This window comes from Penicillium citrinum (assembly GCF_028827155.1).
Source record: "Penicillium citrinum strain IBT 23319 chromosome Unknown utg000008l:1.0-2707905.0:1.0-2709502.0, whole genome shotgun sequence".
In the NCBI taxonomy this organism is placed as follows: Eukaryota; Fungi; Ascomycota; class Eurotiomycetes; order Eurotiales; family Aspergillaceae; genus Penicillium; species Penicillium citrinum.
In genome coordinates, this window is record NW_026622693.1 from 2548849 (window position 1) to 2576608 (window position 27760).

At 48.0% G+C, this 27760-nt stretch overlaps 11 protein-coding genes across 11 annotated transcripts; 7 read left to right on the forward strand and 4 right to left on the reverse strand.

Annotated features, from left to right (window-relative positions):
• Positions 1-116: 116 nt before the first annotated feature.
• Positions 117-2439, reverse strand: N7469_009397 (transketolase family protein; the record flags this gene model as incomplete). The annotated part of the gene is made up of 4 exons (XM_056648315.1): positions 117-986; positions 1038-2035; positions 2107-2216; positions 2294-2439. 4 exons carry the CDS (start codon positions 2437-2439, stop codon positions 117-119), a joined length of 2124 nt encoding a protein of 707 aa, XP_056498080.1.
• A 677-nt stretch (positions 2440-3116) lies between these two features.
• On the forward strand, positions 3117-3552 carry N7469_009398 (uncharacterized protein; the record flags this gene model as incomplete). The annotated part of the gene is made up of 3 exons (XM_056648316.1): positions 3117-3262; positions 3396-3426; positions 3478-3552. 3 exons carry the CDS (start codon positions 3117-3119, stop codon positions 3550-3552), a joined length of 252 nt encoding a protein of 83 aa, XP_056498081.1.
• Positions 3553-4786: 1234 nt separating this feature from the next.
• Positions 4787-6421, forward strand: N7469_009399 (HesA/MoeB/ThiF family protein; the record flags this gene model as incomplete). Its single annotated transcript, XM_056648317.1, has 3 exons — positions 4787-5024; positions 5111-5324; positions 5398-6421. 3 exons carry the CDS (start codon positions 4787-4789, stop codon positions 6419-6421), a joined length of 1476 nt encoding a protein of 491 aa, XP_056498082.1.
• Positions 6422-6884: 463 nt separating this feature from the next.
• Positions 6885-8073, forward strand: N7469_009400 (uncharacterized protein; the record flags this gene model as incomplete). Its single annotated transcript, XM_056648318.1, has 4 exons — positions 6885-6993; positions 7065-7219; positions 7290-7639; positions 7698-8073. 4 exons carry the CDS (start codon positions 6885-6887, stop codon positions 8071-8073), a joined length of 990 nt encoding a protein of 329 aa, XP_056498083.1.
• A 1643-nt stretch (positions 8074-9716) lies between these two features.
• On the reverse strand, positions 9717-14269 carry N7469_009401 (uncharacterized protein; the record flags this gene model as incomplete). The annotated part of the gene is made up of 4 exons (XM_056648319.1): positions 9717-11441; positions 11517-13756; positions 13811-14119; positions 14167-14269. The coding sequence occupies 4 exons, from the start codon at positions 14267-14269 to the stop codon at positions 9717-9719; spliced, it is 4377 nt and encodes a 1458-aa protein (XP_056498084.1).
• Positions 14270-15515: 1246 nt separating this feature from the next.
• Positions 15516-15863, reverse strand: N7469_009402 (uncharacterized protein; the record flags this gene model as incomplete). Its single annotated transcript, XM_056648320.1, has 1 exon — positions 15516-15863. The coding sequence occupies one exon, from the start codon at positions 15861-15863 to the stop codon at positions 15516-15518; it is 348 nt and encodes a 115-aa protein (XP_056498085.1).
• Positions 15864-16342: 479 nt separating this feature from the next.
• N7469_009403 (Nif3-like dinuclear metal center hexameric protein) lies at positions 16343-17698 on the forward strand (the record flags this gene model as incomplete). The annotated part of the gene is made up of 4 exons (XM_056648321.1): positions 16343-16407; positions 16483-16526; positions 16607-16732; positions 16818-17698. 4 exons carry the CDS (start codon positions 16343-16345, stop codon positions 17696-17698), a joined length of 1116 nt encoding a protein of 371 aa, XP_056498086.1.
• A 265-nt stretch (positions 17699-17963) lies between these two features.
• N7469_009404 (S-methyl-5-thioadenosine phosphorylase) lies at positions 17964-19166 on the forward strand (the record flags this gene model as incomplete). Its single annotated transcript, XM_056648322.1, has 3 exons — positions 17964-17991; positions 18126-18635; positions 18772-19166. The coding sequence occupies 3 exons, from the start codon at positions 17964-17966 to the stop codon at positions 19164-19166; spliced, it is 933 nt and encodes a 310-aa protein (XP_056498087.1).
• A 494-nt stretch (positions 19167-19660) lies between these two features.
• N7469_009405 (GNAT family N-acetyltransferase) lies at positions 19661-21280 on the forward strand (the record flags this gene model as incomplete). Its single annotated transcript, XM_056648323.1, has 1 exon — positions 19661-21280. The coding sequence occupies one exon, from the start codon at positions 19661-19663 to the stop codon at positions 21278-21280; it is 1620 nt and encodes a 539-aa protein (XP_056498088.1).
• A 2437-nt stretch (positions 21281-23717) lies between these two features.
• Positions 23718-25040, forward strand: N7469_009406 (putative clock controled protein (Ccg-8); the record flags this gene model as incomplete). The annotated part of the gene is made up of 1 exon (XM_056648324.1): positions 23718-25040. The coding sequence occupies one exon, from the start codon at positions 23718-23720 to the stop codon at positions 25038-25040; it is 1323 nt and encodes a 440-aa protein (XP_056498089.1).
• A 465-nt stretch (positions 25041-25505) lies between these two features.
• Positions 25506-27484, reverse strand: N7469_009407 (rhomboid protease PCP1; the record flags this gene model as incomplete). The annotated part of the gene is made up of 5 exons (XM_056648325.1): positions 25506-25794; positions 25868-26042; positions 26098-26431; positions 26502-26605; positions 26665-27484. The coding sequence occupies 5 exons, from the start codon at positions 27482-27484 to the stop codon at positions 25506-25508; spliced, it is 1722 nt and encodes a 573-aa protein (XP_056498090.1).
• Between the last annotated feature and the right edge of the window lie 276 nt (positions 27485-27760).

A 27760-nucleotide genomic window follows, 5' to 3' on the forward strand; every position in this document is an offset into this window, starting at 1 on the left:
TATGGTTATGTACATTCATTCAATCTATCTCCAACCGGTCTATATCAATTTCGATAGTATTATCATCAAGTGAATCGTTCGTCATATAATGGCCAAAGTATAATCTGCGACCCGCCTCATAGTTCAACAAACTCATGGCGAAGCAGCTCATCGCTCTTGAGCTGACTCAGATAGCCGGACACCTTGGTCGTCAAGTGATCAATTTCGTATCCAAAGAATTTGTAGGCCGCCTTTCCGGGCAAACTGTGGCCGAAGCGCTTGATGTTAATGCCAGCATCGGCATAGCGCTCCCATCCATTAGGTGCGTATGGCTCGATGATGACCGCGGGAATTCCACGATGGCGGCGAAGAACATCACGCTTATACTCAAGTGATTGTTGTTCGAAGAGACGCTGGCATGGGAAACTGATTACCCGGCTAGCAATCCCCTGTGCCCTCAACTTCTCTGCTACCTCCAGTGCAAATGATAATTCGGCACCAACACCAATCAGAGTAACGACAGCGGATTCGTTCTCGGAGAGAACATAGGCGCCACGAGCAACTCCATCCCGACGCGTCTGGGTGAGTTGAGGGAGGGTCTGGCGTGATGTAGAAATGATACTTGGTGTGTTCTTTGCCTCAATGGCAGCGATCCACGCACCAGCAGTCTCTTCGCTATCACCAGGGCGGATGTAGAGGAGATTGGGCATAGCACGATACAGAGCGGCCAGCTCAATAGGTTGGTGGGTCGGTCCATCTTCGCCCATGCCAATAGAATCGTGTGTGGCGACGTGGATGATCTGTAGGTGCTGGAGCGCTCCCATGCGCACAGCGGGAGCGGCGTAGAGGTAGAACATGAAGAACGAAGAGGTGACAGGAATGATTGTGTTCGGGGCATAAGCGGCTAAACCGTTAGAAACGGCGGCCATAGCATGCTCACGAACACCCCAGTGGATGTAACGACCGGAATAGTTGCCATTAATATTGCAATTGGTGCGTAGATCAGGCTGTATCAAAGTCAGTGTTTATTCGGCTTTGCTTGATTCATTAATACATACGTGTTGGAAATCAACCTTGTCAGGCCAGATCATGTTCACCGAGGGGGACAGATCTGCTGTGCCCACCATGAAATTCTTGATATTCTTGGCGATGGGGTTGAATACCAAACCAGACGATGCCCGGGACGCGGTAGGCTTTTCAGGAAATGAGCTGGGGATGTGTTCTTTCCAATCAGCAGGCAGCTCTCCGCGCACACGAGCCTGGAATTGAGCTCCAAGTTCAGGGTTTTGCGCCGTATAATCGCTAATGAGCTGGTTCCACTCCTGCACATATTGTTCTCCCCGAGCAGGAAGATCCTGGAAGAATTCACGAACTACGTCGCCAATGACGAAATGCTGCTCAGGATCGAAACCGTAAAGTTTCTTCATCTCGGCAACATTGTTGACACCAAAGGCAGCGCCATGGGCAGTGGCGGTACCGGCCACCGCGCTATCAAGGCCGATCACAGTACGGACATTGATGAAAGTGGGCTTCTCCTTGGAGGCACGACCCTGCTCCAAGGCACTAACAATTGCTTCGATATCAAAACAGCCGTCTTCGACATCAATGACATCCCATCCACAAGCGCGCATCTTGGCATTAACATCTTCGGTGTTGGTAAGATCCACAGATCCGTCACAGGTGATCTGGTTGTTGTCATATATGACAGTCAGGTTGTTCAAACGGAAATGACCCGCCAGAGAAATTGCTTCGAGGCCAACGCCCTCTTGCAAACAAGCATCTCCAATCATACACCAGGTGTGGTTGTTCACGACATCAAATCCGGGACGGTTATAAGTGGCGGCCAGATTCTTTGTTGCCATCGCGAGACCAACGGCATTGGCAATTCCTTGGCCCAAGGGACCAGTGGTTACCTCAATACCCTCGTGTTCAATTTCCGGATGTCCAGGGCAGAGTGCATCTACTCTATCGGAGTGGTAGGATTTGAGCTGGTCGAAAGTCATGGCCTTATAGCCGGTCAGGTGGAGGAAGCTGTACTGAAAGAGACATGTGTGGCCTATCATTCTTTCTTAGTTTGGTGCTTCTTTTATGGATAATACCACTGTCGGTCTTTTGAAGGTTACTCACCATTGGAAAGAATAAACCGATCACGGTTAAAGTAATTCGGAGAGTGTGGAGCATAGCGCATTACGTATTTCCACAGGGAGATACCAATGGCAGCCATACCAATCGCACCACTATATAAACCAGACACGTTAGTTTATCTGCGAGATTGACATTTTTATTTAATCTCCGATGCAGCATGAAATCTTACCCAGGATGACCACCACTAAACTGTTGGCACAAGTCTGCAATCAGCAGACGGAAAGTCTTCAAGACCAAATCATGGTCCTTCGACAACTTCTGGACCAAAGGCAGCGCGGACGGCACTGTCTTCGGAACTCCGTTTGATTGAGTCATGATTGAATGACAAAATGTTAAAACAAGCAAAGAAGAACAAAAAGATGATGAAGAAGAAGGAGAAGGAAAAAGGTCGACTGCAGAAAAGAGAACTTCTCCCCCGCGGCTTCCTTTAAAACATGCAGAATCTCGTGCCTTCCCATTTAGACTGCGACGTCAAAAATATCCCAATTAGGAAATAATGTCAAAAAGAGAATCCCCAAGCACTGATGACATAATCGATTGGGAATGTCCCCGCATCCAAAATAGGAAAGCAGAACCACCTATCCACCCGCGGCCGACGCCTTCCCGGTTAGGTGATTTCTACCCTCTTCTGCACTAAGCAATATCTAACTAAGTTCGGGATGGTTAATTGTATCACTTCTTTACATGGTCAATAGTATTGCCTCAGCAGATTCATAATGAGATAGCTTCACCAGTTCAATTCTATTAGAGAGATGTATTCAATTCACAATGTGTCAATTCGATGTATCTTCGGCTTTCCGAGATCCCATCGGTTTCTTAGCCGGTCTCGTCTTTCAGCAGAGTGGTTAACAGCCGACGACCTTTTCGCAACGCCAGCTCTTTATATGCAAGACCATAGCTTGCTCAGTATTCGTAATGATCCAACCATCAAACGAAATAATATCAGCTTGGGTAGGTTCTGAGCTCAAGGCAATCGCTGGTGGGTGATCAACATGCAATCTCCTACGCGAAAAGCGACAACAACGGAAAACTACCAGTTATCTCAACGAGGTGCCCCCAATTATGCAGATAGAGATATCTGGGGACCCCGGGGGAAGTCCATGGGAGATCCCTGGTCGCCCACAAATCCGGACGGAAGGTGAGCATCTGAATTCCTTAGCAGGTATTTGAATGTCGGATTCCGGCTCATCGGAACATATCCAAGTATGTTCTCTTTCGCCTTTTTGTATTTCTCCTTGATCGACATTAAAAGAAAAAAATTGATGATTTAGTCCTCCTCATAATCCGCTCGGAAGGTGTTACGTGAGTATAGCTCACCCTTGCCTGCGTCTTCCTACTGACAAACATATGTAGCCTCCCGAAACATTAAAAGAATTTGCGGCTTTCTGTGGCGAGAATGACTTGCACTTAATATCAGATGAGATTTAGGCGTTTTCCGTGTTTTAAAATCCTGAGATTCCAACCGCCATTCCATTTAGCTCCGTCCACAGCTTAGAGTTGGACAATCTTATCAATCCAACTTACGTGCATGTTCTCTATGGCGCAAGCAAGGATTTCTGCGCCCACGGATTGCGAATGGAATTTGTCTGTACGCGGAACGAGGGTATCATGGGATCGATGTCCAGTATTGGGTTAGTATCATCGTCTTCCCAAATTGCATGGTCCGTTTTCTAATCTCTTATTCTTTTCTCTTTTTTTCCTTTCACAATATCCTCCTGGTCGCCGCATATACTACAAGATGTCTGGGCTGCTATGTTGGAAGACCAGCAGTGGAAGGAAAGTTTCATGGTGCAGAAGAAGCGCCTTATGTTAGAGCGGTACCAGACGGTAACTGAATTCCTGTCTCAGCATGGCATACCGTATTTCAAAATGTAAGTTCGAGTGTGATGTTCAAGTTCTTCGATTTAGAATGGCCTGACAGTATAGCAGGAACGCAGGGGTTTTCCTTTGGATTGATCTCCGTCACTTACTAGTCTCTACATCAGCAGTTCTCCATGCCAATTACGAATCATTACGAGTGACATCGTCTAGATTCCGGGCTAACTTGGAAATAGAGATAAAAATCACGGGAATTTGTCCAAAAAAAATGGAGTTATGATTGCACCAGGGCAAGTCTACATGGCCGAAGAACATGCCTGGTTTCGAATCACAGTCACTGTAGGAGATGAAACATGGAAGGAAGGATTGAAGCGGATTCTTATGTCAATTAAGGAGGTAGAAGTATTGAGCGGGAACTAGGAAATTAGGTGAATCACCAATGAATGACCAACTTACAAAGGAGAAAGGAAGTTCTGTCGAGTCTCTGCGATTGTTGAAAGGCGGGTCATGGATATCACGTGAACTCTCATGTGACAGTCCACGGTAGTTCTCCACATGAATTCCCAATTGAGGGATGCTCCGCGTTCGATTTGCCGTTCCCTCATTCTTTTTTCATTTAACTCCTTTTCTACTTTCTTTGTGGTGCTTTGGATTGGTCCATTCCAGAGTTCTTCAGCCGATAGAAATGCATTCTTGATGAATCCTACTCAATAGTTTAGATATAAGAGAGCCTCAGGGGAATATTGATTGAAACGAGGAACTTCGGACTTTACAACTCTCCGACTGTCTTTCTCTCTTCAAACATTCCTCCCTCCCACCAACCCCACACCTTTTGCGAGTTCTCATGGCGGGCGTCGAAGACACTTGCGCCTCCTTGCGCGCGCAAATCTCTGCTACAGAAGCACACCTTGCTGGACTCAAACGTGATCTCGCAGACGCGGAGAAGGTCGCGCAGAGCACGCGCCCCACCAACGACGAACAGGATGAGAGGCGCAAGGGTACTGAGTATCGTTGGCCACTGCTGCAAGAGGAATACCGACGATATGGCCGACAGATGATCGTTTCACAGATTGGACTGGAAGGTAAGAGAGACTACAAGTTGAGCAATCGTCAGCGAGGAACCAAAAAAAAGAAGAAAAGAACTGACATGAATATTCTGGCGAAATAGGTCAACTTAAACTCCGATCTGCAAGGGTTCTTCTTGTCGGAGCTGGTGGTTTGGGATGTCCTGCAGCCCAGTACCTCGCCGGCGCTGGCATAGGCACGATTGGAATGATCGATGGAGATACAGTCGAAAGTTCGAATCTCCATCGCCAGGTCCTTCATCGCACGAAGAATGTCGGCAAGTTCAAGGTCGACAGTGCAATTGAGTCTTTGAGAGAGTGAGTGGAATTCCAGCCTGATGTAGTATCGACATCATATATCTAACTACCTCATTCTTTGATATTTATACAGACTCAATCCCCACCCTACGTATATTCCCCATCGAACTCACCTAACCCCCGAAAAAGCCCCCGCGATCTTCAATCAATACGACTATATTCTCGATTGTACCGATAATCCTGCAACACGGTATCTGATATCTGATACGGCCGTGCTTACGGGCAAGACGCTGGTTTCTGCATCTGCGTTGCGAACAGAGGGTCAGCTCATGGTATTGAACAATCCACCTCGGCCACCCGGAGATCCAGAGGGAGGACCTTGTTATCGATGCGTCTTCCCCAAGCCGCCGCCAGCGGACAGTGTAACAAGCTGCGCTGATGGGGGGATTCTGGGGCCTGTGGTTGGTACAATGGGGGTTCTACAAGCACTGGAGACCATCAAGGTGATCACGACACCTCACTCTGGTGTCTCTCAAAGTACAAGCTCTGCCTCAAAAGCTGAATCACCATCACTTCTCATCTTCTCCGCATATTCGAATCCTCAGTTTCGCTCCATACGTTTACGCGCTCGTCGGGCAAACTGTGCGGTATGCTCTGGCAGTGCGACGGTCACACTAAACAGTATCACGTCCGGGTCTACCGATTATGTATTCTTCTGTGGCTCAGCTACTCTCCCATCATTACTGGGACCAAACGAACGTATTTCTCCAAAGGAGTATCGTCAAAAACACCCACTCTCTTCCAATGTCGATAAATCTATCATGATTGATGTGCGGGACAAAGCACAGTTTGGGATTTGCAACTTGGAAAATAGCATCAACATCCCAATCACGAACATTCTTGCATCACGGTCTAAGCCTCTAAATTCCGATGCAGACGAAGCAGAATTGCCCTCCTGGGTTCCAGCCGAACTGGGATCGTCCGAGTCGACGGATCCTATCTATGTGGTCTGTCGACTCGGCAATGACTCTCAAATCGCCGTTCAAAAGCTGAAAGAGCTAGGACTAGACCATCACGGACAACGATTTATCGGAGATATCCAAGGGGGGTTCCGGGCATGGCGAGAACAAGTTGATCCGGAGTGGCCGGAATACTGAAGTCCACCAACGCAAGTTTCGCCATTCTATATACTCTATTGCAATATCTTGATCGGGCTCAGATCTACCTTTTCCCCACACGTTTCTGACGTGACTCATTTTATCTCTAGCGATTGGCGTCAACCATGTGGGAACTTGGGCAGTGCGTGGTAGCATTTCCCACGGGTAAATCTGGACGAGCTCCACAAAATCCCGCCATTTCAACGCTTCGGCCTCTTTTTCTCGGAGACCCAATCGGGTTAAATTGAGATGGCCCGTCTGGTCTTCTGGTTGTTTCTGAATATCTTCTCCGTCGATTGTAGAAAACACTTGTAAATCTCAAAACCTCAGCAATCTCTGTCCTTGCTTAAAAGTCTTCCTCAAAATATTCTCCCACATCTATCGTCTTCAACTTATTCCTCTTGTGATTTTCCGTCTTAGTCTCCATTTCTAATACTATTTCCTACCAATTTCTCCATCTACGATGACAGACCTCCCGGAGATGCAGTATCGCTTCCTCGGCCGTACTGGCTTGAAGGTGTCTGTGATTTCGCTGGGTAGTTGGCTCACGTTCGGGGGTCATGTTGGCAACGGTATGGCCCCTTTCTTTCAGTCTGAGTTCACTCTTCTATTTTTCACAGTCATTAACAGGAATATTGTCCAGAAACTGCGTTTGATTGCTTAAAGACGGCCTACGATGCCGGTGTCAACTTCTTCGACACAGCCGAGGTCTACTCCGGTGGACAATCGGAAATTGTGCTCGGACAAGCCATTAAGAAGTTTGGCTGGAAACAAAATGACCTCGTCATTTCTACCAAGGTATGCAAGATTGATTTGCACTCCTTCTGCTTTCTCATTTGCCTCGTTCAAGTAATTAACATTTGATCAGCTTTACTGGGGTCGCGCCAACTCCGCCAACCCTGATAAACCCCTCAATAACAATGGTCTATCAAGAAAACACATCATTGAGGGCATGCAAGAATCCCTTCGGCGACTAGATTTGCCTTATGTGGATATCGTCTACGCTCATCGTCCAGATCGTGATACCCCCATGGAAGAGATCGTTCGTGGCTTCAACTACCTGATCAACACTGGCAAGGCTTTCTACTGGGGAACCTCGGAGTGGTCTGCCAGTGAGATCTCCGATGCTTGGCGGATTGCCGATAAGCTTGGATTGATCGGCCCCGTCGTCGAGCAACCCCAATACAACTTGATCATTCGCGAACGCGTAGAGAAGGAGTACCGCTGGCTTTATGAGACCCACGGTCTTGGCCTGACCACTTTCTCGCCTCTTAAGGGGGGGTGTTTTGACTGGCAAGTATAATGATACAACCGCGCCTCCGGCCGGATCACGATTGGCTGAATCTGAGGACGGGTATGTGAAAAACCTGCGGAAAACTGTTGGGGATGATACATGGACACGGCAGTTGAAGCAGGTCGCTGCACTGAAGCCTGTCGCAGACGAATTGGGTGTCTCCACGGCTCAGTTATCGTTGGCGTGGATTCTAAAGAATCCTCATATCTCCTCTATGATTACTGGAGCCTCGCGGTCTGAGCAAGTGTTGGATAATGTTCGTGCACTTGGCTTGGTCGAGCGACTGACTCCAGATGTTATGGAGAAGATTGAAATTGCAATGGGTAATCAGCCAGCAGTTGAGATCCGAAGATTCTAAATCGGGGATTTTTACAGATTCCACGACTTCACCTGCTTAAATAAGTTACTTTAAGATAAGACTATTTCAAAAAAGTTGAGACTATTATTTGTTTACACATACAACTTTGAATGAATTGGCTTTGAATTATTGGTCTTAGGAGTGTCTCTGGTATCATGTTATCGTATGTCATACTACCACCCACGTAGTTCCTAGGTATCTCTTTCTTTTCTCCTCCTCCTCCTCCTCCTCCTCTTCCTCTATCCACTTCACTATCTCAGTCACTTCTCTTGATCAATAACGTGCCAGTTAAATCTCTCTCGGTGATCACATTACTCTCCAATACAAAGGAATCCCAGTCTTCTTTCTGTCTTCCTTTTCGATTCACGAGTCTACTGTGACTCAGATATCTCGATCAGTAACCTTTTGTCTTTCTTGTCTGTCGCAGGCAAGATGTGGGTTTCCTGTGATCTGTATCTTAAGAGCCTCTATTGACTTGAGAATCAGAAACGGCCGATCCAACCCCGACCTATCCAACCACCACTGACGAAAGATCTTGCAACTGCAGTCTAGTTATAGTATATATAACACCACAGTATGGTCCATCATCTATAGGTATAGAGCAATTGGAAGAGTCTTCGGGAGAATATATATTAGTATTTCACAGATCAGTATTTGTAAAATACCCATTTACAATAACAACAATAAGATAACAGTAATACTTATACCTATAAGTATGCCTACTAGCTATTATCTTCACTATCAACCTAGCGTAGTGGGGAGTATCGGCCTGCCCACCAGTATGGGGATTATGTAAGGAAGTTGGCCTAATTGGGAGCTTTATATACATTCATTTTTGATAGCATCTTAAACAACAACCAGAGATCAATTACATGAGTTCCAGCCTATTCGAGAGAGTGTTAGCAAATAGTCCTAGCTGGGGTATCGGTTACCCTCATCCTTCTGCCCCATTCGACCTGCACGTACCGACCGTGCTGCCTCGAGCTTCCCATCCCGTTTCACTAGTTATAGTTTAAAGTATATAGTAATCCAGGCGTTACATACTACGATTGGCCCCAGGCTCTATGCCTTTTACTAGGCGTTACGCGCACTGACTGCCCCGTCAGACACTTCCATGTACGATAGATCTGAGAGGAAACTGTCTCCTTCTTCCTTCCTTAGCTTTGTTACTTTCGTTAATACTACTGTTTCTTTTGATTCATCTAAGATGTTACATTTATGCTGACGCAGAACTTCAGGACATCCAGCATCGGTCTTGTTTAAGAATTAGTGACAGCCCACATTACGCTGACTATAGTTCTCAGCCCCATGAGCTTGAAATATGGGAACAAGGTTGTCAATCTTCCCCCATACGACGCGACTTTTTCCGATGCCTTTATGCTACACGATACAACTGCAATTGCTCTTCCATGTCAACCCCCTCAAAAAATACTCCATCGTATGCGACTATGAACGCAGTCCCGCAATCCTACTTGGACTAAATGCTATACCAGCCCCCCGGGGAAACTGGTGGGAGGAGGACAAGGTCCAACGCATTTTTCTATAAATGCATCGTGATCCCAAGCTCTCCGGTTGCATAGCGCCTTAAAATTACATAGAGTAAAGGATAACATTCGAGACGATATACCTTTTCTAAGAGGGATTCATTGTCTAGCAAGTAAATGCGGGAGTCTCAGTGAATCAAACGTGAAGAATAGAACGAGACCCGAAGTACAACCAAGACAGATCGTCGACTGTGACACGGCATAAGTAGGTGCGCGGTATGCCGGTGGTAACCGTAATAGAGGGCGGTATTCGGGGGGTAACCGTAGCAGATTCTGTGAGTTCCAAGTGATATATTTACCATTGAGGCTGATGCCATAACCTTCAAATCGCGGTACGCTGGGGTCGGTGGTATTGGTCGATCCTATGTCTGAAACCAAAGATAAACAAAGGTTTCCGTTATCAGTTTCAAGATATGAGTGGTTGTTGGCGAATGATTTTACAGAGGTGGTTCTTCCAACATTGAGGGTCTGGAGGCACTGGCCGCTGCTAGTATCCCACACCTTGACAGTGTGATCGTGTGAGGCCGAAGCAAGGAGTCTGGAATCATGGGAGAAGACAACCGAATTAACAGGGCCGCTATGACCCTTGAGGGTCTGTAGACAGTGGCCGCTGCTGGTATTCCACACCTTGATGGTGGAATCGTACGAAGCCGAGGCGAGAAGCTTAGAATCATGGGAGAACACAACCGAGTTAACCCATTCTTTATGGCGGTTGAGGGACTGGGGATAGTGGCCGCTGCTGACATCCCAAATCTTAACAGTGGAATCGTACGAAGCCGAGGCAAGAAACTTGAGATCATGGGAGAATACAACCGAGCTAACCCACTCGATATGACCCTCGAAGGTCCGGAGGCAGTGGCCGCTGCTAGCATCCCACACCTTGACAGTGAAATCGTATGAAGCCGATGCGAGGAGTTTGGAATCATGGGAGAAGACGACCGAATTAACAGAGCCGTTATGACCCTTGAGGGTCCGTAGACAGTGCCCGCTGCTGACATCCCACAATTTGATAATGGAATCGCTGGAGGCCGAAGTGATAATCTTGGAATCATGGGAGAAGACGACCGAATTGACTGCGCTGCTATGGCCCTCGAGGGTCTGGAGACCCTGGCCGCTGCTGGCATTCCACATTTTGATGGTGAAATCGTCTGAAGCGAAGGCGAGGACCTTGGAATTATGGGAGAAGATGACCGATCTTACCGGTTTGCTAGAGTCTTGGAGAATCTGGAGACATTGGCTGCTGCTGGCATCCCACACCTTGACAATACCATCAGCTAAAGCCGAGGCAAGAATCTTGGAATCATGGGAGAAAACGACTGAGTTGACTGCACTGCTATTGTCCTCGAGGGTCTGGACGCACTGGCCGCTGCTGACATCCCATACCTTGACACTGGAATCGTCTGAAGCCGACGCGAGGAGCCTGTAATCATGGGAGAAGACGACTGAGTTGACTGGACCGCTATGCTCCTCAAGAGTTTGTAGGCAGTGTCCGCTACTGGCATCCCACACCTTGACAGTGGAATCGTCTGAAGCTGAGGCGAGTAACTTGGAATCGTGGGAAAAAACGACCGAGTTGACTGGGCCGCTATGCTCCTCGAGGGTCTGTAGGCAAGCACTCCAACCATCTTCCAGGATAGGTTTTCTAATTATCCACCCTGGTTCTTGTGTTTCGAATTGGATCCTTGTTGTGCTGCTTTTTGGGCTAAATACCATTCCCGATGCGTATACTTGAAGTGGCTGATCCTCAATAGCTGTCTTATGGTATCGGATAAATCGGTATGCATCTCGGACTCTATCGATTAGCTGTGCGTCCTGCGCCATTGTCTAAAATAACTATGTGAGAAAGACTCTACGATCCCACTAGTGGAAACAGACCTTTAGCAAACTCTCGAGTCTTACCATCGAAACTACTCCATCTGATAAGCTTCTTGACAGACTAAGAGCCTCCAGCCAATGAAGGTAGTCCTGGCGGAAAAAATCCCCGACTAAGCTATTCTCCTGGAGGTCTTCGGTGGCATTTTTATCAGGAGAACATTTATCCAAGTGGTCGACCCAGTAGATGCATGCGTATCGGATTACAGCTAGTGGGTCTGGATCTGGCTGCCTGACTTTGTCGATTGGATATCCGGGATGCACTAGGTTGTAGATATCGCGTCGTAGTGTCCTAGCAATAGCTCGCAATGATTTCGAGAAGATAGAATAATGCAGCTTTTCTTGTCCGTCGCGAATGATCTCATGGAATGCTTCCCGGAGGAGAAAGTCCTTTGCTGACTGGTGAACCAGGGAGATCGTGCGCCCTCGGAGGGTCAGGAAAGAGCCACAGAGGCCCACAATCTCCGCTAAGTCAGAATCATCTGCCTCTTCAGGTATATCAAGACAAGCCGATAATTCATCGAACGTGATAGGGCGGAAAACTGTGGTTATGACACCGAGAAGAGACTTGCAGAGTTCAGCATCATCCGACTCGCTAATTTGATCTAACATTCGCTTATAGAGCTCATCAAGGCCAGGAGGGAAATCCTGTAACTTCTTCCGAACGTGTCTCTTAGAGACATCTGCAAGTTCTTTGCAAACCAAGGCTACCCAGAGGAAGGTGCCATTTGCATTTGACTTTAAGTGATGCTGGACAACATCCCGTATTTCGGTGCTATACCTATTCTTTTTCGCTAACTCGTTTAGTTTGTGCTCGATGAATGAGCCAACAGCAGCCGACAGTGTGTCCGCATTCAATTCAAGCCGGAGCTTCATCTGCGTCGTGTCATTGAGGTCTTTCTCAATGCTCGGCCAGTTGCGGCTAGTGACGACCCATTTAACGTGCGAACGAGCTGATGACTTCTGAGAGAGAAGCTTAAGAAGTCGGTCTAAGTCTTCAGTGCACTCGTCAAGAGCATCGACAATCAGATAAGTCCTTTTCAAGTGAGGGTCCTCCAGAATCTTGGTGAAGGCTCGGAGCAATGCGTACCACGCATTTTCGCCCTCGAAGAAGCCATCGCGAATATGGGTGATGAGTGAGGGTTGTTGCTGCACAAGCATATATATAAGACCCCGCAACACCGCTGCCGCATTATTGATGCGACTGTTCGCAGCCTGGCAGAAAAAGAATGATATATTTGCATCATTGGCCATCTTGGATAGCTCATCAATGATCCCACAAATCAACATTGTCTTGCCCTTTCCAGGATCACCTTTGATCCAGAGAAGCTGGCCACATCTCGCGTTCCTCCACCTCTGAAAATCGACATGGTCGAGTACCCAGCAGTATGAGTCTCTGAGAAGACCACCCTTGTCTTCCTCGATTCGGGCTTTGTCAAGGCTAGGGTCAGTGGCCTGGAGAGTGTCTCGGCAGCGTTGGTCTTCAGCATTAGATAGTCGCTGTTCAGTTCTCTCTAGTATGTCCTTTTGGTTTCGAGACATCCTCACAAGCTCCTGAATATTATCGAGAATATCATTTAGGGCTTTACGCGAGCTGTTCGCTTCACTGGCCAACTTCTTCAGTTGCTGCACACTAGAGGCAGACAAAACCTTCTCAAACTTCTCCTCGAGATTTGACTCTTCCGCTTTGAGGTGACATAGTGTATCATTCCAGCTGTCGTAGTTGACGACGCCTCTGAAGTAGCTGTTGGTCCGACTACGATAAAACCTGATGACACTCTGCACCTGGAAGTCAATGATGAGTGTGTACAGTTTAACTACACGTTCCATCAGGTCATTCTTCAGGGCAGGCTTCATATCCTCGGGTAATAGGAGTGATTCCATCTCGACATAGTAGCGCATTTGCGACGTGACATACGTAAATCCTTCCCGATTGGCGGCGTCGGCAGCGGTCGGGTTTTTCAGGAGGGGAAGAACGAGTGAGATGCCTGCCATCACAGCTGGCGCATAAGGGACATCTTTGATCGCATCTTTGACGTAGTTTTGGGCCCAATCCACGGCCTCCCCAACCTGAGCCGCCCCGTCTTGCAGACCGATCTCATGTCCTAGGATGGTCACCTTGACTTTCTTATCTTCCATGTGCTTCAGACCTAGTTCGGCTATCCGTTTCATTTTCTCTTGGCGCGCAATCGCATCATGCTGAGGGATTTGGTTTCTGATATCTTCGGCGTCGTCTCCTTGATCTGGGGCCGACAGACTCGACTTAGCTATATGGTGTTAGTAGCATAACTAAAGAATAAGTTTCGTACAATCATGGCTACCATTCATAAGAACGCGGGACAGAAGATCCTCATAACTGCACAGCAACTTCGGTTTCTCTTGTTTCAGCGAGTCATATGCTTTATCCCAGAGAGCAGGAGTTGGTAAAGGATATATTACATCTGTAACAAGCGGTTTGGCTGGACTCAGGCCGGTAGGAGTCTCTTTTCCGGTCACTTCTACAGACCTGTTATGAGGCGTCTTCTCAGAGGGGGCAGAGATCACAACAGAAGAATCTGTAGTTGACTGGTCGGTAATTGAGGCAGCAGTTATCGACCCAGCGACGCTTTTAGGGTGGGGTGAGGCATGCCCTTTGGACGTCAGTAGTGGCAAACTTAGATTGGCGGTTTTCCCATACCAGCCGCTTTACCAGACTCATTGCTACTTTGTCCCTCTGCCTTCGCCGAAACTCTGTTGAAGAACCGCTTCAGTCGAGATACCGCTCGCCGTTCGTTGCCCATGACCGCTGGAAGCGCTCTGCTGAGGAAGTATAGATCTTTCAAATAAGTGGAAAGGGGAATGCAGGTTCGATTCGAGGGCTTGAAAACGGCTCGTGATCGAAGCCAACCCAATGGAAGCTTCCCTTATGAATCTAGGTTCTTGCTGAATGAGAGATGCCAAATTAGGTGCCAAGGAGGGGCGTCAAGAAGGCAGTGGACAGGTAATATATGTAATATATATTTTAACTTAACTAGTGGGTTTATTCGTAGATGACAATTAATACCCACCTTGCCTAATTTACACTAGTGGAGGTTCGGCAAAAGAAAACCAACAACCGACTAGATCAGGACTGATGGTCTCATCGATAAATTGTTCCTCTTCGCTGAATTTCCGTTTCGGAGTCGCAGTGCTATATCATGACCAAAAGATATGTCAGTTCAACCACGCCCTCTTTAACCTAATATCTTGTAATTAGAAGCCGCTTACATTGTGGAAACAGGCCTTTTAGAAACCATTATGTATTAAGCCATGTCGGGTAATTGGACCAGGATATACCAAAACCTTCCCTTGGTCGTCCGTCATATATTGGAAGAAGAAGCAACCGCCAGTAGCACGTTGATAGATAATCGACCGTGGGATTTCTGTATCTGCACCAGATACAATACATCTGCTAAATTGCATTCCATTGTCACAGAAGCATATGGGGTTCTCCGTTCACCGCGGAAGAGCTGAGAAGTCATCTTGAAGACGCAGAGGGTTGGAACGAAGTTCAAGACTTCTTTGATAGTATTGACCACTTGGTGAAAAGAGACAGTTGGACTCAACCTGAAACCTTTGAAACTGCTTCTAAGTTTTTTGCTGATCTGCGGGAACTAGGTCTCAGGAACATGAAAGGCAAAGAACGAGACATTTTCGAAAAACAGACTAGTTGGGCGAAGATTCGAAAATGAGACAGGGCTGCGTAATTTATGTATATACTACACCACCTATCTTGCCGGGAATATATTTTGCAAGAGGATAGTGCGTACTACCCTCTTTGCAAATATGAAACGATGATAGAACGCCGCAAAAACCATTAGCAGCTGATCAAACAGATAGACGAAAATGGCTGTTAAACATTCCCCGTAAATAAAAAAAAAGAACCTCTCAGTGCTATGTAAATCGAATTTCCCTCAGCCTAGACTATTTCATAGACAGGCATAGCTTTCTTCACCCTTCTAAGCCACTTTCCAATGTCCTCTGCGAGGTGTCAGGCGACGCCTAATTTTATTTCTTTCTCGATGAAGAAATTAGGATCTTGATTCGGTATATCTGCTCGAGGTCAAGACCATACTCGAGCATCACATCACAAACATGTCGGAATGCAGTTTTAAGTGTGTCGTCAAAACCATTTGACACCGGCCATTCGCCGTACTTCTTAACAGCTACATTCCGGAGAGCAGGAATCTCAAGTGGACTGGTAACTGCCAACTCAGCCTCCAGTTTTGGAGTCGAAATATCCAATCCATGGACAGAAGGCTGCGAAGGCAGGATGTTGAGAATGCAAATGGGAGGATATGCTGCCCCAGCCCCAGCCCTAGCGGACTGGACTTCTCTCCGTTTGCCTTTATCCATTTTCGTTGCTTCTCTCTGTATATTTCATCGCGTACTGTTTCTGGGACATCCTTGTGACTTTCCAATATACCACCTTTCTTGATATGGGTGATCAGATGCTTAATATGATGGGCTTTAAGCGGATAGTTGTTTTGCGATGTTCGATATCGATCACGTGATAAAGAGAAGACGAAGGGCCTGGTAAAATGTACGCTTAAACCGGCGTCGAGTGTTGCCGTTTTGGGCGTTCGATTTACCGTCACTTAGCGTTGTGGTGTAGTTAGTAAATGTACATAAATAACTAATAGTACGTATTAAAGGACTATATTACACCATTATTGTAAAGAGTGTTGGGTATTCTACTTCTTGTAGTTCATCACATGACTTCACCGCGGATTGCTCCTCAACGCCAACTTCAAAACTTCCAACTTCTCGCAACTTCATAATTGCATGATTCCATGAATTGTCTACGCTCCTCTGTCGGTCATTTATCTACTACCATGGCTTCTCAACTTCCCTTTTCATCGCCCTTCACTCGCGCAGTGGTGAGCTCCATGCGAAAGCTGTATGTCTCCATTTCCCATCTTGGATGAATTGAGCTTGGACTACTCGGTCTAACTTACCACTTGCACCTACACAGCTACCCAGAGGCCTTGGCTGACAAGAGCTTTGATAACACCGGCCGTGAGTGATATACCGTGTCAATATGGCAGCAACACTTTGTGATCCACCGTCCTTATTATTAATACCGGCAACCGAAATAGTGCTCCTGGAAGCTCCCTTTGACCCATCGCGACGACAGAAGAACTCAGTGCTGCTGGCTATCGACCTGACTACTGCGGTTGCAGATGAAGCGATTAAGCGTCGTGATTCAGCTATCGTAGCCTACCGTGAGACTCTCCAACCATTTACCTCCTTCAATGGCGAGAACTATACTTTTAGAAGTATAGAGAGCTAATACCAGTGTGGATTCAGACCCAATTATCTTCCGTGGTCTCAAGGCCATCACCCTCGATGACACCCAACAACGATCTCTCCTCCGACTGGCTCAGAATGGAATCAGTGTCTACTCTCCTCATACCGCAGTCGATACCGTGCCGGGTGGTATGGCCGATTGGCTTTGCGATGTGGTGACGGGCACGTTCCAGCCCGTAGCCACCCCGACACACCCGGCATCTCAGAATTGCAACTCGACTTTATATTCAGTGCCTACCTACCCTCAAGCTGGAGCTGTCCCGACCTCATCATCGGCGAATTCCGCCCAGCAAATCCCGCATACCCGATCCACCATCCATCCTTCTCCTGCGGCCTCAATCCCCGAAGGCTTCGAATCGGCTGGTGCGGGCCGTCTTGTTACCTTTAATGAGGCCCAGCCTCTCACCACCTTGATTGACCATATTGGCCGAGGTGTCGGTCTTCCTGGGGGCATTCCCATTGCTATTCCGCAATCCAAATCCGTTGACGATATTCGCATCCGCACGGTCGGGATGTGTCCAGGTTCCGGCTCTGGTGTCCTGATGCGTGGATCTGAAATCCCTGATCTGCTTTTTACTGGCGAAATGAGCCATCATGAGACATTGGCTGCCATTGAACGTGGCTCAGTTGTGATCTCTCTCGCCCACTCCAACTCCGAGCGTGGCTACCTCCGCGCCGTCATGCAAACCCAATTACTTCAGGAACTCTCTCAACAGTGGAAGTCCGATCGAGACTCTGCCATTCAAGCTCTTCAAGATAGCACAAAGCAAGGCGCAGCAGCTTCATCCTCTGAGGTCGAGATCTACCAGGATGGCTCAGTCGAGGTTTCAGTGAGCGAGGCTGACCGTGATCCCTATGGCATCATGGTGTGGCGACAATAAATTCACCAACAAGCCGTATTTCTAGCATTGCTTCTTTCCATCTCTCCCATCTGTAGAGGTTATACCCATTTTTTCCTTCTTCAATTCTTCATTACCAGCCAAATGCCAAGGGTTGCTTGAAATTCGGCGGATTCTCTTGCTTTTTTTTTTTTCACGTGGGGCCGCAACGTCCGCGCGGGGCGCATTTTCGATTTGCAGAATGCGCTTCTCCTCCATAGCAAAACCCTTTCGTTGCATTGAATCGAGTCTACAATTCGCACGCAGAATGACTGCTCTTCCTTCTACCTACGACGGTGAGTCTTGATGCCTCCTTTCGCTTTCTTTTTCTTCATTTTCTTGTTTTCTCATCGTGTCTACTTTCTTCCCCCTCCCCCTCCAACCCCACTTCGTGAATGACCAAGCTGACTCGAGAGATAATCTTCGTCAGGGCCTGTCCCGATTGCTGTCATTGGCGGTACTGGACTGCGTGAGCTGCCTGGATTCACTCAAGTGGCTTCACTGTCCATCACAACCCCCTGGGGTGAACCGTCTTCGCCCATCACCATTCTGCACCACCAGTGCAAACACAACGAGAAGACTGTCGCCGTGGCTTTCCTGAGCCGCCACGGTTCTCACCACCAAATCGCTCCTCACGAAGTGCCGGCCCGAGCCAACATTGCTGCTCTGCGTTCCATTGGTGTGCGTAGCATCATCGCCTTTTCCGCCGTGGGAAGTCTTCAGGAGGCTATCAAACCGCGCGACTTTGTCATCCCTGATCAGATTATCGACCGAACCAAAGGTGTTCGGCCATGGACCTTCTTCGAGGGAGGCGTTGTTGCTCACGTTCCTTTTGGAGATCCCTTTGATGAGGGCATTGCCAAGGTTGTGCGAGAGTGTGGTCACAGTCTGGAGGGAGATGGCGTTGTTCTCCACGACCGTGGCACGGTTGTCTGCATGGGTAAGTCTGGGCTTTGAGGCTTTCTTTATGCTCATTCCTCCCCTCCTCCCCACTATCATACGACATCCGAGTTTCGAAACTCCATTCGGTCAACATCGGACTGACTTTTTCTTCCCGCGTTTGCCATGAATTGTAGAGGGCCCGCAATTCTCCACTCGTGCCGAGAGCAACATGTACCGCGCCTGGGGCGGTAGCGTGATCAACATGTCTGTTCTTCCCGAAGCCAAACTGGCTCGGGAGGCAGAGATTGCCTACCAGATGATCTGCATGTCCACTGATTACGACTGCTGGCATGACTCGGCCGATGTCACCGTGGAGATGGTGATGGGCAACATGAAAGCCAACGCTGAAAATGCTCGTCGCTTTGTCACTGCTGTTTTGGATGCTTTGGCTGGTGAGGAGCAGCACACTGAGCTGGTTCAGGCCAAGCATCTCGCTGGCTCCGTCAAGTGTGGAGTCAGCACACCTCAACCTCACTGGAGCCCTGAAGCTCAGAAGAAGCTCACTTGGCTATTCCCTGGCTACTTCTAAGCTCTCTCTCTCTCTTCTCTCTCTCTCCCCCTCTCCTCCTCTTCTCTCTCTCTATATATATATGCGATATACTATACGATATACCCCATTGCTCCATTTAGCTTTCCATCGTATACTTCCTCCACTCGGGCCCTCTGACGATCGCATTTCCCCCTCTCCATTTTACTCCATAGAAATTACACAATCAAATCTCCTCAAAACTCTGTACGCTTTGACCGGTGACTTTAAATGGTTCCTTTCTCCCCCATTTCTCCCAATTCTAGTTTGCCTGTCCACTTTGCATCCACCAATAACGCCGATTCTATTGCAATTCAATACAAACTCTGCAAACAGTGCAAACCGGCGGGAGTTAAATAATTCCCCACTTTCTCCGCGATCGTCTCTATCAAAACCACCTTTTTCACCTTGGCCCTTCTTCTTTTTCTCTTCTGCTGCTGCTTTACTCTGTCGCATTTCAATTGGAAGCTTTGCAGAGCTGTGAAACTTCCTCCAGTATGCGAAACAATGTTTGTCATCTCCCGAATGGCCTCACTTTCACAGTGACCCCCGTCTTCGGTGGGGTGACCTTCAAATCGAATGATATGGGCGCAACCCATTCATCATTCCCTCCAGGTTGGACGGTCATTATTCATAGTGAGAAGGTCTCTGGAGCTTCTCCCGATCAACGAGGACGTACTGGTTCAGAGAATGGACACCCTGCCGACGATATTCAGAATGACGATGACGATGACGATGACGAAAAGACCGTGCGGTTCACCACCCCCACTTTGAACCGCGATTGTATATACATCTCGTATATTGTCAATCCACCATCCAGCGAATTTAAACCGGTCACCTCGCCTACTCGTCAGATTGCGATGATGCTTTGGGCTACCCTGTTGTGGTATTTTCATGAGCCAAGCCCCGATCCTCGTGTACAAACAGCCGCCTCAAGCTCGACCCCTCATGACGGACAGCCCAAAGGAGATTGGCGGGTGAATATCCGCCGAGAGGGTATTTTCAAGGGTCGCAATTTGCTACAGAAACTAGAACGCATGGGACTGGTGTGCAGCGATGACTCTTCCGTCGGGTTGCAGCCCGTTGAGACGCGAGACTCGAGCAGTTGGTCGAGGATGTTTGTGAGCCAACGTGCTTTTTGGCAACTCGACCCAAGACTATTTTTATTTACGATGACGCCCCGTGGAACTCCTCCATCTCCTTCCTTGACCCCGTTTCAGTCGCGCCATGTGTCTCCGGCGCGAGATTCTTTCCCGACGAGTGCCCCACCACCCCCGGGCGAAGTAGCCTTTAGTTCTGCCAACACCGAAGCTTTCACGTCTGCCGGCCCGTTTACATCGGCGAGTCATCTGCCAACATATTATCCTCCTGCGCCAACACAGTATACTTTCACCAACGGGGTTCGTCATCCTATTCGCCCAAAGCCCCCTCATCAAGGAGAAGTGTTTTATATTCGCTATGTTCCCAGTGTGGGCCAATATCTTTCACTCCGCATCCCATTCCTTCCAGCCACCAAATCGACCACCTCTGATAGTCGACCCACAACCCCTACATCCAGACCCGTGAGCTTTAACGCTTCTCAAATCACCAGTGTCAGGCAACATCTTTCCCAGAGCTTGTCATCTGACCTCGAAACCTTACACCGCTGGATGAATGATCCACGCGTGGAAGCGATGTGGCAGGTCGGTGGGCCGAAGCCTGTCCAAGAAAAGTTTCTCCTTGGTAATTTGACCAGCCGTCATAGCTTCCCTGTTTTTGGATGTTGGGATGGAAAGCCATTTGGATACTTTGAAGTCTATTGGGTGAAGGAAGATCCTCTGGGCCGGCTTCTTGATCGAGTCGACAATTACGATCGGGGAATTCACGTACTTGTTGGCGAGCAGGAATTCCGGGGACCACACCGAGTGGCTTTATGGCTCACAGCCCTGGTGCACTATTGTTTCTTGGCTGATATGCGGACGGAAACGGTCGTTTTAGAACCGCGCGTCGATAATCTCAAACTTATCAACTACTTGCAGTCGGTTGGCTTCTATAAAGAAGGGGAGGTCAGCTTCCCACACAAACAATCTGCTGTGATGAAGATCAAGCGCGAGTATTGGAATGCACCGGCCATTTGAGTCTGTCCCCATGACAGGATAGCCTCAATTGCGGGAGGTATGATGATATGAATAATGACCATTTGCATAGTCCGTCTTCCATTGCTTGTCTTCAAGTTGTCTAGTACTTCCTTTTCTCTTTTCGAATCTGTATTTTTGTTCCCTTCAGTGGAGCAGTCTGGATTGATGCAATCTGGTCATTGCTATGGTCTTCATTCCATGTTATAGATAGAAAAAATTCTCAGCCTAATCATATGCTATAATGATTGTACACGCTTTGTACCCTACATAACAGTTAAGTTCACTTCTGTGAAGAAGTTAACGGTTCACCTGCCGAAGCACATGGAGCAACTGGCCATGCCAGTATTCGAATTAGTGAAACTAAATATGGTTCTGTGGCCAATTCCGAGTAGGTCTCATTCTTCTTAATACACAGAGAAACACTCCGGATTAAGACTTTTCCAAGTGGTTCTAGCCACTGGTATATCGAAAAACACATGATTCTTGCATAGCACTCTGGTTCATCTGTTGATCCCCTGGTTCTCTAATTCACTGTAATCATCATTGTCTCCTTCCTGCCGTTGTATTCCCATGCACCTCGGAAGACAATGAGCGAAGCCTATGGCATGCTGCTGGCTGGTCCACCCCGTGAATAGACTCAGTGAATTGGATTTGCCGATTCGGAGGCTTCTAATCACATTATCATTGTGGTTAAGTTCGTAATGAATGTAACAAAGGAGCACCAAGTCGATTGTTCCTTAAATAGGCTTTTATATCCAGAAAGAGAGAGAGATGATCTTGTTCAGGGGTGGAGTTCTTGGACTGAGAGATGCCAGCTGTAGTATTTTGCCGAGTGTTGAATGGCCAATCTGGTATCTGAGAAATTACTGGAGAATACTCGCGAAGCGGCTATTAAATGACTCGCGATAGAAGAACAACGAGAAGAACAACGAATTCTACAAAAAAACAAGAAGCTAAACTTATCGGACGGTCTGACTGGATTGAGCATTTGCATGATCATCCGCCATCTCCGGGTCGATATTGTGCATGCTTCGGCCATGGATAGTTATACGGGACTCTGTACCACTTAATTGGGCGAGATGATTTCTGATACGACCGATTCTGTCTCCGGTTGAGCCAGAATGATATGTGGATTAATCCAGCATATCTCTCCTTCCAACGGTTATCGAAATTTTTGCAAATTCAAGGCCATTATCAAGATATTCAAACTCTCTACTGGAGCTCAGAGAACTTTAAACCTATCGATATTGCATATCAAGTAGATCAGACCCGGTTAGTTGATCAAGCTGGTGTCTTTTGGGTTGCAACTAATTAGTTTTAGTGGACATTGGGAACCCTTTGCGGGGCCACGGTTGATCGAGGGTCATCATGGACCTTGTGAGCGAGGTAATTGTCCTCGTTTTGCCATCATCATTCGGGATAATGCTTAGCTAGGTAATTAGGTGATGGACGAAAGACCACAGTCTGAGAAAGAGTCTGTTGCCGAGTATAAATTTTGGTGTGATTCGTTGTTCTTGTGAAGGTTAGTTAACAAGTACCTCGTCGTTATATAGTATTTTTTTCAATATCAAAACTAAATGAAATGATTTGCAGTTTTCATCAAGCATGACTACTAGGTTTGTCAACACCGGCTAGTAACTAATGTAGATTTTATGCCTAAATTGATTTATCCGAACATGGTAAACACTTCGTATTTCGTACATTTCCCCGGAGTTGATAGGCCAAACTGCCGGAGTGTCCACGGAGATGCCCCCACTTCACATGCCGGCAATTGCAGCGACGCCTCGAAGGGGAAGGTGATGATCCGATTTGGTGGCGAGGGCCGAGAGTTTCTCAACATGTTTAATGGGTATTACTGATGAAGTGGTGAAGTGCATACTATAGGGGGTATATTTAGTACATAAGTTAAGTATGGACGGGTATATCCCGTACATGTGATGCTATACACACATAATACATCCTTGATCCGTCGGGATTCATCTACAGCCTGTTATTCTTGAAGTATCACTGAATAAGTCGATCAATATTAAGATATTAACATATCATGATTATAATTATATCAGATAGAATAAACACAAGAAATGAAATATCATAAATTTAATAAAAAATAATAAATGTATTCTTTCTGTATGTCCTGTGTATTAATGAACATGTGATCCGCCTTAGTCAGTTTTCACGTGCGTCGGCTTCGACTTTGACCGTTTTCCCTTCGCCTTCGACCTTCCCCCCCCACGCCCAACTCCCCGTTTGAAAAACTGCAGCTTGTCTTCACCGATCGTCCTGGGCCAGTCGTGATCTTCACTCTACTGTACCCGCCGACTGTACTAGTGCTAGTACTGGACAGACTCCAGTCGCCCTCTCGTCTGGTCGTTCCGTAAGACCGACGGCCCACTGACATTTATATCTTGCTGCTCCACCCCAGCATGCCCCCGCCGTGATGGATGTCGATAATCAGTCCTCCGAGGACCGTTCTCGCCGAGCTGCCAGTGTGCTGTCCATGGACGACCTCGAGGCTGCTCAAGCCCTTGAAGGCCTACGAGCCGATTTCGGAAATTCCCCTCGAGCTTCACGACAAGCTCTTCCCACTTCTCCAGATCCTCCTCCACCTGAACCACTTCTTTCGCTTCTCACCTCCTCTCACCCTTTGATTTCTTCCGCCATCAACGGTTCGGTCTCGGCATATACCTCCTCGAAATCATATTCCGCACGATTCAAGTCAAGTGCCGAGTTTTTGGAGCGCAACATTGGCTCCCCCGTCGCAAACACCGTAGGAACGGTTGGCCGGAAGACTGGCGTTGAGAGTGGTCTGCGCTGGGCCCTACAACGGCGGGATTTGGGTAACGACTCGAACCACAGTAGCAAGCGTCGCAAAGTCAATGGGGAAGCGGTTCCAACTGTTATGGATGTCGAACAAGGTCCGGAGGCTGCGTCAGTGCAGTCGCGCACTCGGAGCTCGTCGGACATCTCCATGGCGGAGACACTTCCGCCTTATGATGAGATGAAATCCCCTCGTTATGAAGAGAAGCCTGGGCGGCAAACCCCTACCTGGCAAAGTCGGCTGGTTATTTCGACTTCTGGCTTGGGCGTGGCAATGAGCGAGGAATCATTGCGCAGTTTGCAGTATTGTTTGACATGGCTTCGCTGGGCGAATGGTCGTCTCGGGCGCGCCATTGTCGCTCTCCAAAACGCGATGACTGAATGGGAGAACCACAAGGCTCGGATAAGACAGGAGGCAGCTGCTGGCACCGCCAGCAGCCCCGAAAATACATCTCTTCTCACCCAGCGCATTCAAGCAGTCAAGGAAGACGTCCTTTCTACCCTCAAACAAGTGGTGGACGTCGTATCCAAATACGCCGGAGGGGCTTTGCCGGAAAATGCCCGGCATCTCGTTCGACGACATCTGACATCTCTGCCTCACCGATTTCAAATGGCCAGCACCTCCCAGCCCCCAGCCGATTCTCCTGCTGCCTCGTCAGAAGCTACCGTCGGCGCCCATCGGATCTTGGTTTTGGCCAACGAAGGTCTGGATATCCTAGGCCAGGTCAGTGGCGTGGTTAACGATACCCTTGTCAGTGCTGAGCATTGGTGTGATCGTCTGGGACGCAAGCGACCCGAACACAAATCCGCACCGGATGTGGAAAACCAAAGCCAGGCTCCAACTCCGAACATTCAACCGTACGGAATGGATATCAAAGAGCCCCCCGTCTCCGAGGCTGCTACCCAGGAAGATGTATCGATCGGTGGAACGGGGAAGACGTGAAGAGTCATTTTCTCACATCAAAAACGAAGAAGAAAGTCTTTCTCTTTCATTTTCATCCTCAATTTTTATTTTTTCTTTTCGCCAATTTTCTTTTTTTGACATCGGTTTCTGACGCTTCTGATGCTTCTTTATGATTGATATCCACTACCTGTTTCTCACTCTTTCAGCCTACTTGAGCCTTGATTATCTCCAATGAATTCTTGTGTCTTTTTATTGGCAGAATATCGCCATGTTTCGGGCGTATTACACCACTTTTATTTCAACCTTGGCATGGTCTCGCAACCTGGCCAAACTTTGTTAAAAGCAGTATCTGATCTAGTGCTAGTAGTATCGGGTATCTGATGGCACCCAATGGTAATTGGATGCATTGTATTGTTACATAGCCTATGGTACTCTTAGATGTAAAGCCAGAGATCCTAGGAGAAAGACGCTTAGAAGATAGTACAAATGCTTAAAGAGTCACCTTCAACGGGTCAAGGTATTCAACCAGCGTGAGTCTCGAGCTCTCTGTTGTCTCTCGGCCCTCTTCTTTTGGATGAGGTTATATCCGCAGCCGGCACCGGCGAGATATCCTCCCAAATGCGCTGCATGGTCCATTTTTGTAAGCCGGGAGAGAGGCCAGACCTGCAAGAATCGCGCAGGTGTTACCATGCTCAGAACCTCTGTTCCGATCAAACATGCCAGTAGAATCCAGCCTTGGGTCCAGACAGTGTCTCGCCATTCGTGAGGAAGAATCCACATGGTTATTTTGTCACTAATGTAAGCAAGATGATCAGTATTGCAGAATTGATGAAATGGGAATATGAATCATGGTCTAGGGGACATACTCGAAGTGGTATAAACACCACGCCGCAACAATACCGCTGGTAGCAGCACTAGCACCAAGCGAAGTGAGTCCTAAAGTACCCAGCAGAACATTCCGAGAAAGCGAGACCAGGGAGCCCACGACACCGGATCCAATATAGATTGCCAAGAAGTTGCCGCGGCCCAATTCATCGTGGACTAGCAAGATTAGAATCACGAATGCTGACTGACGAAAGATAAGCCGATTACATACCTCTGGTACCCATCAGGCCCAGGACCATCATGTTAGTTGTCAGATGTCTCCAGGTCTGGTGGCTGAAGGTGCTACCAAGCATACTGGGGGCACTTGGGTAAAAAGGAACAATGACAAAATAGCGGTTCAAAAGCCGCCATGCGGGAGGAATGAATTTCCACATAAAAGTGATGGCTACATTGGCGCCAATAATGGCACCAACAGTAGCTGCGGCAGGGGGAACAGTCGGCCAAAGGCGATCCTGTCGCGCAGGGGATTGGTAATTCTGGGCGAAGTAGTAGCATAAGCCGACTGCCAAAAGAGTGAACAATCCTGGTGCAAGAAGGCGTTGAGTCTATTGAAGGGATAAATTAGCCTGTCAGTGATTGTCTTTTGTACGTGGAAGGAGATTCAAGAATGCATACGGTGGTGATATTCATCGCCTCTGGCGATTCATGAGTTCCTGCAATGTGATGCTTCTGGATCCAGGCCAGATAGGGCCGTTCATTAGGGTCCGCTCGAGGCCGTGCTGCAAGGAGGATTAGCCGCGCCCAGATCAGTAGATCGTCGTGGGAAAATCGTGCGTACCCTCTGTCAAGGCAGCTTCTTGGTACTGCTGCAAGGCCGTATCCCCTTTGAACTGGCGTCGCAATCGTTCCTGTTCTTCCTGTTCTCCTTGTAACCATTCTTGACGCTTACGTTCCTTCTCAGCCAAGAGTCGCTTTTCATTCATCTCTCGCGCCTCCTTGAGCACACTTTTACCATAGACTGAGTTCCCCTCGCCGAGCTCATTCTCGTAAGATCCACTCTGTGGTTTGTATAAGCCCAGCTCTTCGGCTCGTCGTACAAGTTTCTCTTCTGCTTGGCGTTCTTCCTTTTCAATTCGGGCGAGGATGGCAGCATCTTCATCCAACGGGTGGTTCTCACGGAGCCATTGCAATGCGCTATCCACCTGGGATGGAGTGACAGTGCGGACAATATCGGCAGGGAGATCCAAGTCCAATGTGCCTTCCAATCGTTGAGTCTGCAGAGCTGCGAGGGCCTTATTTCCAACTTTGACGGAGACACCCGGGCCGAAGATAAACTTGATATCGGCCTCGGGGAGATTACGTCCACCCGGCAATGCGCCGGCTCTTTTTTGTGTTTGCTTTGCGGCGGTCCTCTTTGAGCGGGTCCATGTCGATGTGAGGAAGGTCAAAGGGGAAGCCAAAGAGACTACTGGTCGAGGAGTCGTTCGAGAGGAAGTGTGAGAGGAGCTCAATGAACGGTGGGAAGAGTAAAAGGGTCGTGTGTATGGTGAGATGCGGAGATATTGACGCGCCGCACGAGAACTTTGCGCAGACAAGGTCCTTGAAGGAGACAGCCCCGTGCAGGGGAGCCTCCATGCGACCGGGACCGCATAGCTCATTTTGAGCGACTAAATTGCCGGTGGTGAGAATCGAGAAAAAGTTGCTGAAGATGACTTTTTTCTCCAGGTTGGAGAGAAGACAAGTTGGCTGAGCATCACCTGACACCCGCAGCGGCCATTATTTTCTTTTCTCATTTTATACACATTTGAATTTCTATACTTATTTGTCTTCGTTGAAAGAGATACTCCATCAACAATTTATTATTCTTCATTCACCCCTTGGATCCCTCAATACATCCAGAATACCCTCAATTGCAGCTTTATTTGCTGCAAAAC